Consider the following 16873-nt stretch of genomic DNA (forward strand, 5'->3'; position numbering starts at 1 on the left):
ATCATTTTTTGCGGCCTTTTTTACGCCGTATAGAAATTATTTTGCTTCACTTGACCTTCATCATGGATCCATGCTGCTCAAATTGGGCTGGCTCTTGTTTTTCAATTATGCGTTTGTTTGGAATCAAGGATAAACATTTTCTTTTTTTTTTTTACTTGTATTCCTTCCAGTCATACTTTAGCCCCATGCTGTGGAAAGTGAAAAAACACAAAAGAATTTCCCAAGGAATTTATAATTCCTACCTTTCCTTTTTTTATCCAGGCCCTAAATCTACAGATCTAGGATCTTGCAGGTGTTTTTCAGTAAAATAAATATTATCATTTTGTGACTCATGTTTTTTTTTTTTTTTTTTTTTTTTTTTTTTTTTTTTTTTTAAATATTTCAATCTGTTCAAGTGCAAATAATTTATGACAAGTAAATATATACATTATTTTTTTGAGAAATTTAATGACTCCAAATTAATATTATTAAATTAAAAGACTAAATTGTCATCTAAAATAAAAGAGAAAATGAAAGCATTTAGTTGTTTAATTTAGCGGTTTTGTATATTAATTAAAAGTTATGTAAAAAGGTAAAATGAAAATCTAAATTAGTACCCCGAAGTTGATGCTATATATGTTATTTAGTTATATATATATGTATATATATATAAAGCCGGTCGTTCATATAATCCCGTGCGCTCGTGGGATCGTTTACGGCTCTTACAATCAGTGGTGTGCACACGATGCCTGGTACAGCCAGGTACCGAATGCCACAAGGTCACTTGTAAGCGCACAGAAAACGCGGCGAGATCGCTGCGCCTTCCATCGAGACAACAATGTAACCTCTGGTAACTAAACCTAACGTAATATAACAAATAGCATTATAAGATGCACATACTAAATCGACATTCTGCAGATGCCTTTCCATTATTTTTATCAATTATCAGTACCGATACCAGCATCTATACCTCATACATTTCCTAGATGTTGCGCAACAAATTTCAAGCTAATGATGATTTAATATAATTTAACGAATAAATGAACTTGAGATGAATACATTATACTAAGAAAAAAAATAATAAATAATCCTACGCACATAAACACCTGTATTTAAATGAATCGAGAAAAGTAATATAGAGGTGACGTCACTATACGACTGGTACGAGATGGTATTTTAATAATTTTTATGCTACTCGAGAATTTGATAATCTTTAACTTCTTGTGACTGTTAATTTATATTTTTAATATCACTAATCTAGAATAATAATTGTTTTTTTTTTGTTGACTATTTTACCCGCGATTAAATTGTTTTTTATTACTCTTCTAAATATTTTTAAAATATGCAACAAATAATTAAGTAATTACAGATAAGTCATTGAAAAAATTATTATCAGCTGGAAATAACAATAAATTGTTTATGTAACTCTTATATAATACTGACAAGTCACTAAATAACAAAAATAATAATAGAAAATATAAAGTAGAATAAATATTCATTGAATAATAACATGATAATATGATTTATTTAAATTTAAATTGTTTAAAATTCATTTAAAAAATGACCGGTAAAAAAACTCATTCAAATTTCGCGCCAAATTTTTTTTTTAAATTTCATGGATAATTGCGGCAGTAGATAGTTACTGAGTGTCGGTAAAATGAATTTTGAGAAAAAGTGACAGATGACACTAGGAGGTAGTGAATGTCCGCAACTTCAGATCCATGACGTAACAAGAAATTACCGAGCATCAAAAGCAGAACAATTTTATAACCGTAGCCATTTTGTTTCTCTTAAAGTTTATCGAGTAAGTACAACCAATAAACCCTTTTTATTTATAAATAAACTAATTAAATTTATAATTATAATTATTAAAAGTAATTTGTGTTGATATTTTATTGATTAAAATTATCTGTCGTATGTAAAACGTTTTACTTGGTACCATAGAGTCGCAATTTTTTTTTGCGTATTTCACTTATCATTCGCTAATTTATTTCATTGTAATAAATTTATAAATTAAAATTTATTACAATGGGATAAATTTGCGAATAATTATATTTTTTATATTTACTTGATAAATATATAAATTATTTTTTAAAAAAATAAATAATTTTTAAAATTATTTTCACATATTGAAATTTCTGACTGAATATTTAATTTTAAAAATAATTTAAGTACTTCAGGGTCAGAAAATATTAAAAGCATAAAAAAAAAAATAATAAAATAAAATGTCGCTCAATTAAAAAAAAAAAATCTCTTATTGTACTTGTCGATAGTAATGACAATGATAAAATGATTAATAAAAATACAATTCGATAATGGCGTAGGGTATTGAGAGTGGGCTGTTTACTTATAGAAGGCAGTTTCTATCCTTGTAGGTAACCTGTCACCAGTTGCGCTGGAGAGCAACAACGACGACGTCAGTCAATCATCGGGTGAGAGAAATCTTAAGATTTAAGTAAAGAGGTGGCGTGTCAGTACTAATGGAGTCAAGACGGTATGACCGGGGCAGGATCTGTGACTCGCCTCCCGAGCCACCCTCGCCTCCGAGCTATTCCACCCAGTCCAGGATAAGCTGTGAGTTATCAACACAGAGAAGTTATAAAGCTAATTCACGACAATCACCTTCTTACACTGAGTACAGTAATAAGCATAATACAGTGAGATCAGCCCAGGAAGTTGGCACGACGACCTCCTCGTCGTCGTCATCTTCACACGATAAACGACGCAAGAGACATAAGCGGTCACGTGAAGGTTCTAGTGATGGCTCACGTAAATACTCAAGGCGGCGTAGGTCCAAGTCAAGATCTAGGTCACGGGGAGTCAGATCTAAATCCCGGGGAGCCAGATCGAGATCTCGGGGCAATAGGTCGAGATCACCAGCTGTCAGATCGAGATCACGGGGAGTAAGATCAAGATCTCGGGGAGGTAGATCTAAATCACGGGAACGTTATCGCAATAATAGTTACAGTCGCAGTTACAGTCGTAGTCCAAGTCAGCATAGTCGTGGTTACAGTCGTAGTCATAGTCGCAGTCGTAGTAGGAGTAGAAGCAACGGACACACCAGCAGACCTCGTGATTCTGGACGTGATTCAAAATACCGTGACAGTCGTAGCCGTCATTATCGCACTTCCTCGCATGAGTCGGATTATATTCCTGATATTATTGATCAGCAACTGGGAATGCCACCCACTCAGATCACCCAGCCGGTGATTCCCATCCAGTCCAACGCGTTCAAAAACGACGGAAGCTTCATGGAGATGTTCAAGAAAATGCAAGAGAAAATGCAGCCCAGTGCTGAACAATCGGCGACTTCGGTACTCGAAGACAAACCCGTCGTTCCGCCCCCGCTGATGGTCGGAAAGCGACGAGGAGGAAGAATCCTCAAGACTGGAATGGTCGCGAAAGCTAAAACTGAACAGGTCGTTGAGCAGCCGAAAGACGCATGGTCACTTTACATGGCCGAGGTCAAAAAATATCGCGAAGTCTGCTGCCAAGAAGAAGATAATACAAGACCTCTTGTAAAATAATTTTTTTCGGTTTATTTATTTAACATTTTATATTTGTGTAGTTTTAGTATATACTATTTAATTTTATTTTTGTTTATTATTATTTTCTACCACTCAAAGTGCGTTTAATTACTTTTATTTTCGGTTACTATGAGTCAAGTGTAAAGTGAATACATAAAATTAATCTTATTATTACTTTACTAATTTTACGATTAATTAGCTGGTAAATAAACAATAAGAGATCATTATTTTGATTGAGCGAAAGGTTGAACCTTTGGATTAAGTTTAAGAAAAATAATAATAAATATATAAATGTACTAAAACAATTTATTATTTGTCAAGTAGAATTTTAGTTTTGTTAGTTTTTTTTTTTACTATTATTATTAGTATTAATAAATTTAATTTGTATGGGTAATTAATAGATAGATAAGTACAGCTACAATGGCTTACGGTGGAATTCCAGAAGATATTGAGAATTATCAGTCAGCACCGTACGATCCACGGTTCCCGAACACAAATCAAACTAGGTAATTATTTTAATTAATTAGTAATTAAATCATCTTATGGATGTCGTAGGCATACAATTTTTTTCTGATAATTAAATTACTTTTTTTATCTACAAATTAAAAAATTTTTAATTGTCTACTAGCTTTATTATCATCAGAAATGATTTTTTTTTTTTAGATAAAAACTATCAGAAAAAAAGTTTAATGTTCCTACGATATTTTTAGCAGAAAAAAAAAATAAATAAAAATAATAATAATGAATTTTTTAAACAGACATTGCTACCAATATTATTTGGACTTCCACCGATGTAAGAAAGTCCGCGGGGAAGAATATGAAGCTTGTAAATATTTCAAACGTATTTACACAATCATGTGCCCCAAAGTGTGGACCGAAAAGTGGGACGAGCAGATCGCAGAGGGGAGATTTCCCGGGAGGATTTAATAACTTATTAATATACAAAAAGTCGATTACTGTATTCACTTATATTCAGTTAGTTAATCTGTACGGCAGACTTAAATTATGAAAAAAAAAAAAATAATAATTAATAATAATAATAATAATACTGCTACTTGTAAATCGATATCAATAAAAAAAATTAAATAATTAAGGTAATTTAAATAGTTTATTATTTTAGTTAAGTGTTTTTAAATTGCCAAGTATCAAATAAATAATTTATTGCCCTTTAAACAGTTGCACAAGACTTTATTTTATTTGTAGGCATCTCCAAAGCGGCACTTAACCTGTCGGTTTAGTTTATTAATTTCAAATCTAAATTATAATAATAAGCGCAGTGTTATGAATTGTAATGTAGCAAATTGTAGATTGTAAAATAGCAGATAATTTAAGTAACATATCTGAGTTTTATGTCTTGTTGACGCGAGTCTTAGACAGCCGCGGCGTATAAGTTGTAAAGAAAATTATACATATGTTGAGTGAGAAGTGAAACAGCTCAAGCTCGTTTCGCAGGTGGATTTTTAAAATATTTTATGTAGGCGTTAACATAATAACCCAAATGTGCTTAGACATTTTCTGCGGAGAAAGCTGAGCAGTTTTAATATAATAGTCGAGATACATAAAAAAAAAAAAAAAAAAATAGCATACGGAATGAAATGAAAGCGTATCAGCAGATATTTAGTATATTAAATATGACAAGGGTGCTTTAATATAGGGACTAATATAATAATAATTAAAAGTATTTAAATCGCGAGCTCTCTGTTTCAGTCTTAAATTATTATAGAGAAATGCCATTGCGTTAACTGACAAGGGTGAGTCCGAGATGGTATAAATTAATTTCACGTCTCGCTACGCCCACAAATGTAAACCTCTTTGGACATCATAACTATATAGTTTTATGCTAAATGTTAATCTTTATTAATATTATTCATTATTTTCATTGATAGCATGTGATTTAATCTAGTCGCGATGGATTTTAATAATAATAGTAAATCCAAAATCACCCGACCGAAATTTAGCAATTAAAAATTTTTATAATTACACTGATTCGCCAAGTCGCTAAGGATTTGAATCAAATCTACATCATTCAAAAAAAAAAAAAAATCCCATTTACTCCGTGGGTCCAAATAAAATTCATATTTACTCCCGATCTCTTCGTGCGTGAGTAAAAAAGAAATGGAATAAAATTTTTTTATTTCGACTTTACGTCACGGTGGTCCAGTTTTAATTCAAAGCAATAAATCATTAAGCGACACGAACGCGAGGATATTTCAGAGGATGCGTTAGGTTTATAAATGTGTATTAATGGAGTAACGAACACCAGCGAGTAAGAAATTGAGATAAGAAATAAAAGATCGTTTAGAGATGTGCCTGATCCAGTGGCTGTGGTTGTGACATATCTGTATCTGTATCTGTATCAGATCTGCGGTCCCTGTTACTGTTACTGTTACCGGTGATGCTGGTGGTACTGGTACTGATACTGGTGGTGATGCTGGTGGTTGTGCAGCAGCGCGAAAGCTGTGCAGTGTCACGTACACATCGTCATTATCAGTCAGCTCGTACTGGTACTCGGTTGAATCGTCGTAACAGACAGAAAAGCAAACCACCTGTCCCACTACTTTACTCCTCAACTTACACGCTCATACATCTCGTATTTTATGTATGTATATATAAAATAACTTCTCTATAGAGTACATACAGAAGCGAGTTGTAGACACAGAGCAAGTGTACGAGGAACGACGACGATGTCAAGAAACGAGTAAATCGCAGTTCAGTACCCCGTGCACACTCAACCTGATAGGACCGTTTGACAACGATTTCTGTCACTATCATTAAACAAATCTTTGTTTCATCACGCGGCCGGATAGGATCCTTCCGCGAGTTGCCTCCGTTCAATTTTACCCCCGATCCCCGCTTTATTTTCACAAAGTTAAGCCAATTTAATTAAAACAAAAGTTTATGATAAATGCGGTGCAGAATGTATGTTGAGTTATTATAACATATATTTAAATTTAAATGAAATATTATCAGTTAGTTTCACCTGATTTGATACAATGTCACGGATGAGCATGCGCAGTTATTTGATATATAATAACGGTATAAATAAATGTGTATCAGACCTGATACAGCTACAGCTTCTCGATAAAATATATTTGTCGGTACGGGATAAATTATTTTGTGAAAGTTTTTTTATTGTCTGTGGTATTTTATTCAGCTGTTTATAGATGGATTGCAAGTCTTGGATTCAACTACAGCTCAATTACCTCAGCGGCAGTTAAACTTTTATTTTAAAAAATCTAAAAACACTCTGCGATCAGTTAATAAATAAAATAAACTATTTGAAGGCAAAGTGAAGGAAGATCCGGTAACATGGGATCTATTAGAGGCAAGAATATATTTTTTAACTATTAATAAATAATAATATTTTATATTTTATTTACTGTAATGTAATCGATTTAGTTTATGGTAATATATTGACTTACGTGTTGTATTTAATTACGATAAATTTCATGTGATATATCATATATCTATCTATCTATACATACATATATATATATATATATGTTTTTTATTTTTATTTTGCTATCCAGTTATTTTTTTCGGCTTATTAACATTGTATCCTCATTAATTTACTATCGACGATCTTACTCATACATACGCACATATATTAATATATATGTATATGTATCTGTAAATATGATCGATAATTAATTCTCCTTATTGAACTATAATCATAGTTTCAGATAAGATATCTTTTAAATATATAAAAGTATCTTTCGCGATTAAGAATAGGCAATATTTGTGATTAAATAACAAATTTATTAATTTTGTTGTTCATATTATTTTATTAGTTCATTAATTAACGATGTTTCAGATAAATAATAATTTAAATAAATATGTGGAAGATGTTAGGTATCAATAAAAATTAAAAAAGTCTAAGTTAGATGATTAAAAATGTACATGAGGTCATTTCCATTATAATAATGATAATAATAATGATCCCTGATGGCTGTGCAATAAGACGATTAATTAAAGAAGGTTTCTTGGCCTTCAGTTTTACGTGTACAGAGATTATCTGAGATGCACTTGATACCCGGGTATATTGCTAGCGCACTAGAGGCCGATCTTCTCCGGCCTCTAATGAGTAGTTGCCATTTTTTCAACCCGTTTTAGTTTTATTGCACAGTAACTTAAATATTGTGTAGCATAGACCGCAGCTAAACTATTCCGAGGTATCCTATAAACAATGCTATTTTTTTAATGCCCGGTTACGAAAGTTAAATGTGCGTGGATCGAAAAGTTAAAATTTCCAATGGCGGGAAGTATTTAAAATTGAATTATTATTTAATTTGAGTGAGTGGAAGATGGAAAGCCCGCTGTGGCTTTATCAAAAGTGAAAGCTGATGCATAAAAATACGGGATCGCGAGGATGTGAATAGTAATAAATAAATAGTTTAATAACTAATGGATGCCGATGTAGTCTGTAGTACGTTTATTTAATTAAGTAGTATGAATTAAATTAAAATCTGGTATAAATATATCTGGCAAGCGTGTAATCAAACATTGATCCTCATTAAGTGCGTTTAGTAAGTAATAACTTGTAATATGTTGATAAAAGCTGAGTGTATATTAATGTGTGTCTTGTATATTGTAAAATAAAAAGCATGTGGACGATGAAAAAAATTAATGCCGGAATAGCTTTTCAACGTTTATTTCATTAAGTTTCTCGGTTTAGTTTTTTTTATTTATTTTAAAATGTTATCTGTCGACTTTGATCCTAAGTCCGCATTCTTAGCTGCCAAACGGTTTTGCTTGTGTGTACTTAATTACTTACGAATATTAAAATTTTGTCATGATTATTTTACAACACGTGTGTACAGATACACTGATGAGACTATGTGAGTATGTGTTTATCAATGTAGACAGAGAGGGAGAGAGAGAGAGTGATGGGAACTGAAAAAGTAACGGTATACAGAAATTAACATTTGGGTAATCGGATAAACTATCTGTTAAAATCTATCCACTAAATTGGCTTTGGTTCGTTAGTTAGTTAGCAAACTAAAATAAAGATTTTCTTGGATTTTTTAGTTGGCTATAATAATATCTCTGTAGTTTTTGTGTTTAGTCATGTAACGATAAATTTACTGACGATTGACGTCAAAATTTAAAAAAAAAAAAAATAATTTTCTGTGCAATTGTAATTGTTAGTAAACTGTAAATTGTATCAGTGAAAAAAAATTTTTTTTAAATTTCCCGCATTTTTATTGAGATGCGAAATTACGGTAAAAATTTCCTTGGCAAACTTTTGATTCAATTTTTTCATAAAATAATTTTTTGGGCAAAGTCAAATTGGCGCGAAACTGGCATTGAATTTAAAAATTGACGTTGGTAAATTTTCTGCTGATTGTGTGAAAATTTTTTTGGCTTGTATCACTAATTAAAGATAAAAATATCGAATGATATTTTAAATAAAAATTACACCAAAGTGGGTTTAGTGGACTCGTTAACGATCTCAAGATCTTAGCAGGTGTCGTGAATACTAAAGTGCATGTCTGAGATAAACAGATTGAAAACCAGTTCCTCCCTAAGAACACTTTTTGTAATCTTCCACAGGATCAAGAGTAATTCACGTATGATTTTCATAAAGCTTTTATTAAATTTTTTTTCCATCTTATGATTGATATTTTCATATTAAAATAAATTTTTTAACCTACCGAGAGATCAGAGTCCAGGGATATTAATTATTATTTCAATATTCGTTTCGCTGAAAAAATTAATGGGAAATTATTTTCATTAATTTACTTTGCGTCTAACGGTCCTCGATACTTGTATGTATGTGCAGGTATACATATATGTATTTACTTATTTATATTGAGCGACGTAGATATGGAGATATGAATCCGAGAGGTAAATAAATAACAATTGTTCATTGAATGAACAAGTAATGCATGATAACGAGAGAATTTCATGACACGCGTAACTAAAGTGTGAAAGCGGCTTGTCATAAACCCCCGGGGGTCATTGTATATAAAATATACATACATACATATACATATACTATATAGGTGCACAAGAGCGAGTATTCCATGGACGCGGGTTGGGAATGGAAGTAAATGCGAGGTGTTGCTAATCGAGCGGGTTAAACGAGTGCTACCAACGTCCTCACGTCCGCCCACAATAACCATCGCTTAATCGCGGGCATGCCACGGCTAACAGATATTCCTGATCCCTCGGGGCGTTTACTCAAATGCCGGATTAAGTCGTTGCAGAGCTATAATTTGAGATGATCATCAGACAGAAAATGGACCCGGGGTCTCTGCATCACCGTGTGTTCAACCCCGTCCCGAGAGTCGTTATTAGGTCATTAGCCGCCGATTCTGATTATTTAAATTCAAATTTCCTACATACGCTCTGGACTGTTCTGCCCGTTCTCACCCAATCTCCGAAGCATCCAGACGGAAGTAGTATCACTCGGTTACACCAATAGCTTCATTTTTATAAACGAGATTAGGCGAAAAAATTTTTAAATGATTAATGGGGAATGAGTTTTAAAATGGCAAAGAACGGGTGATATATGAGAAAAACCCAGCAGTAAAAAAATTTAACCGGTTCGGTGAGGAAGTTACTTTACGGATTTTTCGTAAGTCTGAAGATTACTGGAATCTCGTGTGCACCAACCGAGGAAATAAACTGGTAAATAAGTATGTAGTATTTATATTTATATATATATGTGGTGATTATGGGTACGGCAATGTCATTGGCAATGGCAATGGATATACAACAAGCAACGTGGTTATGAACTTGACTTCAGCCTAAGCCATTCATAGAAAATATAGTGTAGTATTAATAGGAGAGAACCTCCTACGAGACCGTGTAGCCATCTAGATGTGATTTGTAGCATCTACTTTAATTAATTGGCGATGATGTCTGGATCTGTGTGTGAGCATTACTGACTAGATCCCCGGTTCGATACACCCACGGTATTATCCTACTCGGAACTATAATAAAAGATAAAAGTAACAAGTACACGTGTTTTTAGTTTTAGTGCGTACGTGTAAGGTATGGCTATAAGAATGTCAGCCATTAAATATATATATATATGTAATGTATACAAAGTAACCTTTTGGTAGTTGTCGTAGGAATTGATTATTCAGACTAATTTTATTTCCGTTTTAAATGGGTTTTCTGTGCAATAAGAAATTCGGGTCAGAGCGAATGGTAAGAGGGAATGAAACGGAGAACAACTAAACTGGATCTATAAGAAACGACTGAACAAAACGTCGGAATATATATTTACTAACTGGCTGTAGGTTCAAAAGAAATCAAGGCGTAATATGTTGGCGCCGATGTTTATGTTCTGCGGTGTTCGTATGAATAATATATGTATGTGTATATAGATATAGTTTTAGAGTTCTAGGAATTAGCCAGAGGAGAGCAAAGGCTATCTGGAGAAAGAGAAATATTAAATATTATGTGTTTAATGAAAGAAATTTACTGATATGAGAGAATAGGTCTGGGTTTATAGCCAATGAGTTATGTAATGTTCCATTAATTTTTCATGTTTTGCTTAGTGGAGTGATGTGAGCCTCAGCTCAACTCGTCAAATCCTTTTCTCAAGTGCTCAAGTTTAATATTTCACGGAAGTTTGTTATTTTATTTGTCTGAGAAAATGCTCTTGATCTATTAAAGTTACTTTGTGGGTAGATTATATTATTTCAAAGAAGTATTTAAAGATAAAGAGTTTTTAAAATATTGCGCGGCAAGTTTTTGCGGGGTAAATTTAATAAAAAGGGTTTGTTGGCTCCCTTGGTTTAATCATCTCCGAGAAATGTTTAAAAATAATAAAAAAAAGGATTAGCAATAATGTACTCAGGGGCTATTTGATAAACATTTGTTGTGGCTAATTCGCCGATAAATATTCTTTATATAAAATGAGTAAAAAAATATCGTTGATCGCTAATTTGATACTGATCCTCGAAACGAATTGGCCGCTGATTGAACATGATTTTCGTTGGATGGTTGAATTTAAAAAGGGAGAGTTGTAAATAAAATAATAAGAATAAATAAAAATAAAAAAGCTAAATAGCATATATATACATAAAGTATATAAAAGGAAGAGAAGGAAGGAGAAATAAAGTACAGTAGAAACTCCATCTTTTTCTGACCCATGTCGGCGTTGTTTTTTCCCGCTGCCGATCTCTCGTCGAAAGCAAAAGTAACCACAATTCTTTTGGTCTCTTTCTCTCTCTCTCTCTCTCTCTGTCTCTTCTATACTGTCCCTTTTAATGGTGACTGGATATCTGGCAGCAGGCAACGAGCACCGGCATCAGCTTCAGCTCCAGCTCAAGCCTTAGGATCACCACCAGCAGGAGCATATAACTTATGCGGATGTTCGAGGAGCCATCAGGGTTTTGTTGGTCCCAGTGGTGTGTAGTGTACCCGTACAATCTCAACACACGAGATACACAATGCAACAAGACAGCACCACACCTCTGTAAGAATAAATTTACATGGGACACTGTTCAAAAGAGCAATGAGACACTTTGCGCCAATCAGATCTGTCTAATGTATTTTTTTTGGGCCAAGGCTGCGGGTGATAAAAAATATTCGCCGAAGGACCCAACGTCGAATTACACCGAGTGAAAATAAAAGTTTAAAAAATCCAGACTATAGAGACTTAAACAAAGTAATTTGTCTGGTGCGAACTTGAATGCTGATGGTGTCTGAATTCAATATGATTTAATACAGGATCTATAGTCTAATCGACGCAGACTCATTACTGGGTTATGTTCCTTTAATTAACCGTAACATCCGGGAGGCCATCGGCCATTAACGCCTACTTAACACGTGTCAAGGGTTGATTTATGCCTTTTTATTCTACATATGGCTACACAATATACAGCACAGCCGCTTTTTCAGGTTTGTTAATCAGGATTAGGAGCCAGCCGCGTCTATTTTATTTATTTGCCGGAGGGCCTTTGTTATGAAAATTAAAAATGTGTAAGTGAAAAAGTTATTGCCAGGAAGAAATGGTTAATGGTTATTTAAAAACTACATATATATTTTTATTTATGCATAATATAGTAGAGCTATACTATAACTAAAGTGGTAAGTTATGTGTCTGGATAAAACTTTTGTCCTGGAAACAACCGGCTGACTATAAAATAATAGGACAAAAGCAAGCGGACATTGGTTTAATGAAGAATGACATTAAAATGCAAAAATTTTATCTCCCCTTTGATCAATGCCCGCACGAGTTGAATTCCGTGGATCTTGCTGAGGAATATAAGCCTTGTATTCTAGAATAATATACCTATAAATGTATATAGATGTATAAACAAGTTAAGAAATAAATAATAAACGTAAGCGCGGAACAGGGGGATCAGATGTTTGTACAATTTGTTTCATGACCTCGGCTCGATAAGATAAAGAATCAATTTTTACTCTTATCCGAATCCAAGACCAATTGGCGGCTATCGGTGTGCACTGGCAATAGAAATTCAAATTTAAATGCGGTATAGGCATCCGATAGGGCAGAGAATGCAGAATATGCAGGGCTCGAAGGACCAAGAGCACTCTCTAGTCTAGGTTATTTAAATGTTTATATCGGAAATGGAAATTCCAGGGGTGATAAATTTGTAAAGGTCCTCGAACTGACGCGTGGTGGCGATCAGTTGCGACGACAAATGACTTGACACTGCGATGACCTATTTGCAATTCAGACGATAAACGATATATCCCGACACTTGGCAACTTATTTCTGTCCTTGTCCGATACGTTAGCAGTTGCCACGCGCGTTACGTCAAAATGTGTTGAACAAATGTTTTTTAAATTTATTTTATCTAAAGTCCAATTCAATATTGGTATGATGATTGACTTCAATATTAATCAACAGACAAACATCTGCGTACATGCCATTCACCCAAATTTCATTAGATCCTTTTCATAACCAATTTAACCGTGAGAATTAAAGATTGTAATTTATATTCATGTTACGTCAATATAAATTTCTGATGAAAATTTTTATATTTTTTACCGTTTTAATCCTAATCTTTACGGTTAATTTATTACATTTAACAAAATATTATTTTTATTTATAACTTTTTTTGTTTTTTTCAAAGCTATTGATTTGCGACGAGTTTTATATTTTTTACGAGCCATTTGTTTTTTTGTTGTGACATGAAAGAACGTAATGAAATAAATTCCGTATAGTTTTTTTTTGGCTAGACTAGACAACAGCGTGCGTGAGATTTGATTGAAACGTATCGATATCACCGTGACCCTTTCAACCTTCTATCACATTCTTTGTCGTTATGTACAGTACAACAAAACAAAACAAAAAAATTTAATACCAGCGCAACATGACAACAAAAATTGTATTGTCCCCATAAATCATCGAGTTTTCGTTGCGGAACCAAAAAAATTACCACGACAATTTTGAACGTGTAAAATAAATTTGGTAATAATAATTTTGAAAATAATAATATTTAAATCGGAATAATGGCACAGGCGCACCTACAAGGATGTAACAATAAAATACAAAAGGATTTATAACAAACAAGCATTGTACTCGTCCTTTTATATTTATTTAACTTTTTTTACAATGGCTTTCTTTCTGGTCTTTCTTTCGGGCTGGGAGATCCTTTGGCGAAGCGACACGAGGCACCGGGCGCCTTGTCGGGGCTCACGCGCCTCACCATTAAATATATAAATATATATACATGTATATATATATACATCACTACAAACTACAGCGCACACACACATATATAAATATATCTTCGCGACATTAATCACCAAAAAAAAAGAACAAATAGTTATGTGTGAATCGTCACTCACTAGTACATATCTCGTTAATTTAAAGAGTTTCATTTAAACTTCTAATGCCCTATTTATATTTATTATGTTTACACAAAATTTTTTTATATTCTGCGCTATAAATTTATTTTAGACGTAAAATATAGCTATTAGTGTTAAAATAAATTTTAAAAAGCAATAACAAAAAATAAAAATTTTGACGTTTGATCGGCGAAATGGGGAATTGCCACCCACAGTCATCATGCCATGACTCTTATTATTTAGTATGATTTTGATTACTCAGTACATATATCTGCTGGGAGTATAGTGACTATGACTATCGGTTGAGAAATTGGTTTCATCCATCACGGATCCAGGACCCAAAGGGTTTTAAGCCGATGCGGGATGCGGGATGGGATTATATCTGACAATGGGATCAGTCAAGTGTCTACCTCTCTTACGAAAAAAATTAACAACGAAATTATTATAATTTTGAGACACTAACGGCGTGTGAACTCCAGTATTATATATTATCTCTTATCTATACGGTATTTATATTTACACTAAATGTGACATCATCATTTTAAATGTCGACGATTTATTTTAAATAATATTATTTAATGCTAATTTTAAAACTGATCAACATGTCGTTGTTAATCCACCTACGGATTATTTATATGTCCTATCAATTAATCACCTAAAACATGTATCCTCGTTTCAAAATTTATTGCCACGATGATACAGATAGTCCTTATAAAAAGGCTTGCAACTAAATTGTGCATGTCTGACAATTTTTTTAACAATCAAATTTGAATTTTTTCCATTTCAGAAAACCACTTAATGAGATTTTTTGTTCGGGCCTCGTGAATCCTGGTAAAAAAATAATAAAAAAAAAAACCTTGAGGTTTTCAAATATCCGCTTTGCTGGATAATAATGATCGTTATTACGGTGATGACACGTTTACAAGTTTGAAATAGAAATAAAAGTGACCATAGCAATAAGTATAAGGAGGCATGTAAATTACTTTGCATCGTTATGCAAACGCACTTATTTACTTCGGTATAAAGAGAACAGATTGTCGTCATGAGAGTTAATCTAAATGTAAAAAAAAGACCCCGTAATGATAATGATAATGAAAATGATAATAATAATAATAATCATGGTAATAAAAAAAATGTATTTTTAATGCCTTAAGCGGCGCGTACGTCCAGCAAGTATCCAGACGAAATAATGGCCGATTATTATCCGGGAATACCTTAACCTATTCCCTTCAAGACACTTTGTATATTCTCAATATTAAGTTGGTTGTATGAAGGCAATATATGTATATTGAGTTAAAAAAAGTTGGCAGAGTCAAAATCAAACGCCCGAGCAAACAAGGTGTATCCGATAAGCAAACACTTTTACCATACCGCTCTATTATTATACTATAAAATCCAAGGGTTTCGCGTATCTTCCACGTGTAAATCGGTCTTTTTATGATGGCCAATCGATTCGTGCATGTGGTACTAAAAATATTATATCGAGGAACTTGTTAGAGAAATTACAAAACGACGATATTTGCGGAATAATGCACTACACATTTATAATAAGGGCGCATGTGTGTATGTGTGCTTCTGTGTATGGGATGTGTTGATGTTGATGTGAAAAACGAGGTACCGCTAAAAAGATATACGCACCTTTGCTATGAAAAAATAAATTTGTTTTGATAAAAAGTTGCAAGTGCATGACAGAAATGCTTGTTAAGGAGATAAATAACAGCTGCCTCGTTTATCACAATCAAAAGGCATCATTATGACTAGATTAATCAAGTTAAGTCTCAAATCAAGATTGACATTGATTGCTATATAACAATAATAATAATAATAATAATGATGATATGTGTATCGTCCATTTGGATCAATTTTAATTTCAAGTATGATACGAATGATTTTTTTGAAATGAAAAGACGGTTGACTCGTTGTGTGCCATTAATATTTTTCTATGTGAAAAGGAGATTTTTGATGATTTTTTGTGTAATGGCTGGTTTAGTTTCATCATACATGGACATTTATGATGTGAATAGCAAAAACAACCTTTTCGAATGAAAAAGTCAAAAATTGTACGTTATTCTGTAATTTTTAGGCAATACTGTTAAAAATACAGAATATGGTGCATTTCTTGCATTTTTGGGTTAGAAGACATTGTTTTTGGTATTTGGATTGTAATTTTTCAAGTTTTCTTTTGTCTGGCTTGTAATGACAAGAAAATGTGTTTATGTAGAGGGATTATGGAAATTAGGCAGATGTTTAGGGTAATCCCACTAGGGGTGCACAGGAATAGTATTTTTTGAAGTGAATGATAATTTTCAATGAAAATGTTGTCATATAACAATTTTTTGTAAAAATTGTTGTGAAAATGTATGTTTTTGGAATTATGGATAAGGGGAAGTCAATTTGGAATGAAAAATTGGATTTCATGAAACAACTTGAATATGAAATTGTTTATTCAAAGACTGGGTTGTTTTTTGCCGAAAATTCGACTTTTAAGATACAAAGTCGGCGAAAAAGGTAAAATATTGCAAAAATTTTTAGAAAAAATGGGTTTTTTTCTAATTTCGAGTTTTTGGAACGCAAAAATAAAAAAATTC

General features: G+C 32.8%; 1 protein-coding gene across 3 annotated transcripts; it reads left to right on the forward strand.

Annotated features, from left to right (window-relative positions):
• The first annotated feature begins 1673 nt into the window (after positions 1-1673).
• On the forward strand, positions 1674-4604 carry LOC103569489 (cytochrome c oxidase subunit 6B1). 3 transcript variants are annotated; one of them, XM_053740495.1, is made up of 3 exons: positions 1674-1783; positions 3908-4012; positions 4265-4604. In XM_053740495.1, the coding sequence occupies exons 2-3, from the start codon at positions 3927-3929 to the stop codon at positions 4431-4433; spliced, it is 255 nt and encodes an 84-aa protein (XP_053596470.1). In that variant the 5' UTR covers positions 1674-1783; positions 3908-3926; the 3' UTR covers positions 4434-4604. The 3 variants fall into 3 exon arrangements, with proteins under 3 accessions (XP_053596470.1, XP_008545032.1, XP_008545033.1); XM_008546810.2 differs by lacking the exons at positions 3908-4012; positions 4265-4604 and adding an exon at positions 2355-3901 and having other exon boundaries at positions 1691-1783; XM_008546811.2 differs by lacking the exons at positions 3908-4012; positions 4265-4604 and adding an exon at positions 2340-3901 and having other exon boundaries at positions 1692-1783.
• The last annotated feature ends 12269 nt before the right edge of the window (positions 4605-16873 follow it).

Source organism: Microplitis demolitor, chromosome 7 (assembly GCF_026212275.2).
Source record: "Microplitis demolitor isolate Queensland-Clemson2020A chromosome 7, iyMicDemo2.1a, whole genome shotgun sequence".
Taxonomy (NCBI): domain Eukaryota; kingdom Metazoa; phylum Arthropoda; class Insecta; order Hymenoptera; family Braconidae; genus Microplitis; species Microplitis demolitor.